The following is a 3,951-nucleotide window of genomic DNA, read 5'->3' on the forward strand; positions in this document are numbered from 1 at the left end:
TACAAGCTGAAGATGTGGGGGCACTTTTGGGGAGGACCAAAGTGCTCATTTCAGTGGAAGATGTAAATGACAATAGACCAGAAGTGATCATTACATCTCTGTTTAGCCCAGTCTTGGAAAATACTCTCCCTGGAACAGTAATCGCCTTTTTGAATGTGCATGACCAAGACTCTGGGAAGAATGGTCAGGTTGTCTGTTACACACATCATAATTTACCTTTTCAATTAGAAAAATCAATAGATAATTATTATAGATTAGTGACATGGAACTATTTGGACCGAGAAAAGATCTCTATGTACAACATCACAGTGACAGCCTCAGATCTAGGAACCCCTTCTCTATCTACTGAAATTCATATCTCCCTGTATGTGGCAGATATCAACGACAATCCTCCCATGTTCCCTCATGCCTCCTACTCAGCCTATATCCCAGAGAACAACCCCAGAGGGGCCTCCATCTTCACTGTGATGGCCCATGACTCTGATAGTGGCAACAATGCGCTGGTCACTTACTCTGTGGCTGAGGACATCATCATGGGGTCACCTCTCTCCTCCTATGTCTCCATCAACTCAGACACAGGCATCCTATATGCACTGCGCTCCTTTGACTATGAGCACATACGAGACTTGCAGCTACTGGTGACTGCCAGAGACAGCGGGGACCCTCCACTCAGCAGCAACGTTTCTGTGAGCATATTTGTGTTGGACCAGAATGACAATGTGCCGGAAATCTTGTACCCCGCCCTCCCCACGGATGGCTCCACAGGGGTGGAGCTGGCGCCCCGATCCGCAGAGCCTGGCTATCTGGTGACCAAGGTGGTGGCAGTAGACAAAGACTCTGGCCAGAACGCCTGGCTGTCCTACCGCCTGCTCAAGGCCAGCGAGCCAGGACTCTTCGCGGTGGGGCTGCACACGGGCGAAGTGCGCACTGCACGGGCCCTGCAGGACAGAGATGCGCTCAAGCAGAGTCTGGTGGTGGCGGTGCAAGACCATGGCCAGCCCCCTCTCTCGGCTACCATCACGGTCACCGTGGCCGTGGCCGACAGCATTCCAGAAGTCCTGGCTGACCTGGGTAGCATCAGGACCTCAGCCAACCCAGAGGATTCTGACCTCACGCTGTACCTGGTAGTGGCGGTGGCCGCAGTCTCCTGCGTCTTCCTTGGGTTTGTGATCGTGCTGCTGGCGCTCAGGCTGAGGCGCTGGCACTCTAGGCGCCAGCTTCAGGCCTCAGGAGGCGGGCTGGTGGGCGTGCCCGCTTCGCACTTTGTGGGCGTGGACGGGGTGCGGGCTTTCCTGCAGACGTATTCCCACGAGGTATCCCTCACCGCCGACTCACCGGCCAATCAGGAGATTTTCCCCCAGCCCAACTACGTGGACACACTTATCAGTCTGGGGAGCTGTGAGAAAAGTGATTCCTTATTAACATCCGTAGATTTTCATGAATGTAAGGATAAAGCTGCTTCTGTTCAGGTGAGTTCAGTTCTTTGTTATATTTAATTCTCAGAGAAATTACATTTTTATGTATTTATGAATTTATGTTTTAGGACATACATTTTGGAGACAATTCAAAATATTTTTTAAAAGTGTATCACAAAGTTTTTGGTTTGTTTTAATGGTGATACCATAAAATTGAGCTCTAATCAGGATAGTTGCTCTCCAGAGGCTCAGACAAGATTGTTTAAATGTCAATTCTCAACCGTTTACTGTCTTGCATATATGGGGCACCTGGCTGGCTCAGTTAGTAGAGCATACGACTCTTAATCTCAGGGTAATGAGTTGGAGCCCCACTTTACATGTAAAGATTACTTAGAGCATTTTAAAAAATAAAACCTTCTGTATGTTCCAATGAGCTGTTTTGATTGGGCAGCCATGTGAAATATGCTATGTTCTCGTGGTGAGAGAGTTTGAGAATGTTGGTTTTAAGAAAAGTGGTTTCGGGACGCCTGGGTGGCCTAGTCGGTTGAGCATCTGACTTCAGTTAAGGTCATGATCTCACAGTTCATGGGTTCAAGCCCCGCTTCGGGCTCTGTGCTGCCAGCTTAGAGCCTGGAGCCTGTTTTCGGATTCGGTGTCTCCCTCTCTCTCTGACCCTTCACTGCCTGTACTCACTTTCTCTCTCTCTCTCTCTCTCTCAAAATTAAAACATTTAAAAATTAAAAAAGAAAAGTGGTTTCATGTAAACAGATTCTAAATAAGCTCATCAATTCAATTAGAAATGATTCCACCTGGATTATATATCTTCTGTATTCCTTGTTATAGCAGTTTAACAGTGCCAGCCGTTGATTTGTCATCACATGAGAGTGGAAAACACAATAAATCAGTTGGTTGTTATAAAAAGGGCACTTCCCAAGCATTGTATAGTTTTCCGTCCTATTTTGCACATCTTGTGGGTGGGAGTTAACTTCATACTTTCTGTAGTGTTTGGGTGTACAGTCATTTGAGGGAACAACTATATTATTGACACTTTGCAGTTTTAAAGTGTTTGGAAACTTGCCCTGATAGACAAGAAAGTTCTTATTCTTGTCCAAAAGATTCACTGATTGTTAAAAAATTTTTTCAACAAATGGAGTAAAATAATCAGAACAAATGATATTTATTCGGGAAATTTATGCAAATAAACTTGCCATGAGCTCAATTTCAAGGACTTTACTTCAGTATTACATACGTACATAGATCAGGAAGTCATGTGGTCTACTGAAATATCCCCATGTGACTTTGTATTGAAGAATAGATAAACATTTCCCCAGTAACTTTTAAGAATGAATTTATGTACTATGTTGAGTATGACATAAGCTAAGTAATTCTGAGATATGAAGAAGGAGGTAGAGTAAATTGTCTCTTGTACTATGTTGAGTATGACATAAGCTAAGTAATTTTGAGATATGAAGAAGGAGGTAGAGTAAATTGTCTCTTGGTTACATCATAGCGACAGGTTGTTTTTAATGAGTGCTTCCTTACATAGTCAAAAGAGTAAAAAGTAATGTCTTTTTATTTTTGAGAGACAGAGAGAGACAGTGCAAGCAGGGGAGGGTCAGAGAGAGAGGGAGACACATCTGAAGCAGGCTCCAGGCTCTAGCTAGCTGTCAGCACATACCCCGACGCGGGGCTCGAATCCATGAACCATGAGATCATGACCTGAGCTGAAGTCAGACACTTAACTGACTGAGCCACTCAGTCGCCCCCAAAAAGAAAATTTTAAAAAGAAAGTGTTGATGCTATCAGAAGAAGGAGGTGTTTGAGGATTGGTATGAAACTGCACAGCTTTACAGAATAATTTTCAACTGTATTGGTATTCTCTAATACATATGATGTTAAATAACATTTATAATCTGGAAATGTTGGGGGGAACATTTAGGAATCAATGAAGGAAGATTGATTGTTTCACATATCATACCTAATAAACAGAAATGAATTTGTGAAGTTAGTAGATGATAAAATTTCTAAGGTCAAGAGCTGTGTCTTACTCATTGTTACAGTGTTATATCAGCACTGACAAGGGCACTACTTAGTACAAGGCAAGAGTTCAATATATGTTTGTAGAAGGGTGAAACGAATGGACCGGTATATGTAGGTTTATATAAAAACTCATCACATTTCTAATAATTTGGAAACAAGAGAAAATATATCTTAAAGAAGCCTTTATAATTTAAGGTATTAAGTATATAACATTAAAACATGGGTTGTTCATTTAGACGCTGGATTGTGATTATTGTTTCTGGTTAAACTAAAGCAGCAAGGGCTGCAGTTTCCCAGTGCGGACTGTGGGCGCCGCTGTTGGCCAAAGTGCAGAGCTTGGGCACTGGCGATCTTCTCGCGCAGCCGCAGCGCACTTTCCCTGGATCCGACTCGCTAGCCCGAACCTTTACACCGCTTCCTCCTCTGGAAAACAGGCGCCCTGACCCTCACGCAGGCAATAGAGCCTGTTCGGAGCTCCGGACCTCTGCACCACAGA

At 44.1% G+C, this 3,951-nt stretch overlaps 1 protein-coding gene across 6 annotated transcripts in view; it reads left to right on the forward strand.

Annotated features, from left to right (window-relative positions):
- LOC115294307 (protocadherin gamma-C3) overlaps positions 1-3,951 on the forward strand; it is a 161,270-nt gene that overhangs the window by 67,483 nt on the left and 89,836 nt on the right. Inside the window, exon 1 of one of the 6 annotated variants that reach the window (XM_029942094.1) lies at positions 1-1,469. This exon is cut by the window's left edge and continues 1,053 nt beyond it. The exons of the other annotated variants lie outside the window; for them this stretch is intronic. Within the exon in view, the coding sequence (XP_029797954.1) occupies positions 1-1,469 (1,469 nt within the window). The remainder of the gene's footprint in view (positions 1,470-3,951) is intronic. 6 annotated transcript variants of the gene reach the window in all.

The sequence above is a fragment of the Suricata suricatta genome, chromosome 6, assembly GCF_006229205.1.
Source record: "Suricata suricatta isolate VVHF042 chromosome 6, meerkat_22Aug2017_6uvM2_HiC, whole genome shotgun sequence".
In the NCBI taxonomy this organism is placed as follows: domain Eukaryota; kingdom Metazoa; phylum Chordata; class Mammalia; order Carnivora; family Herpestidae; genus Suricata; species Suricata suricatta.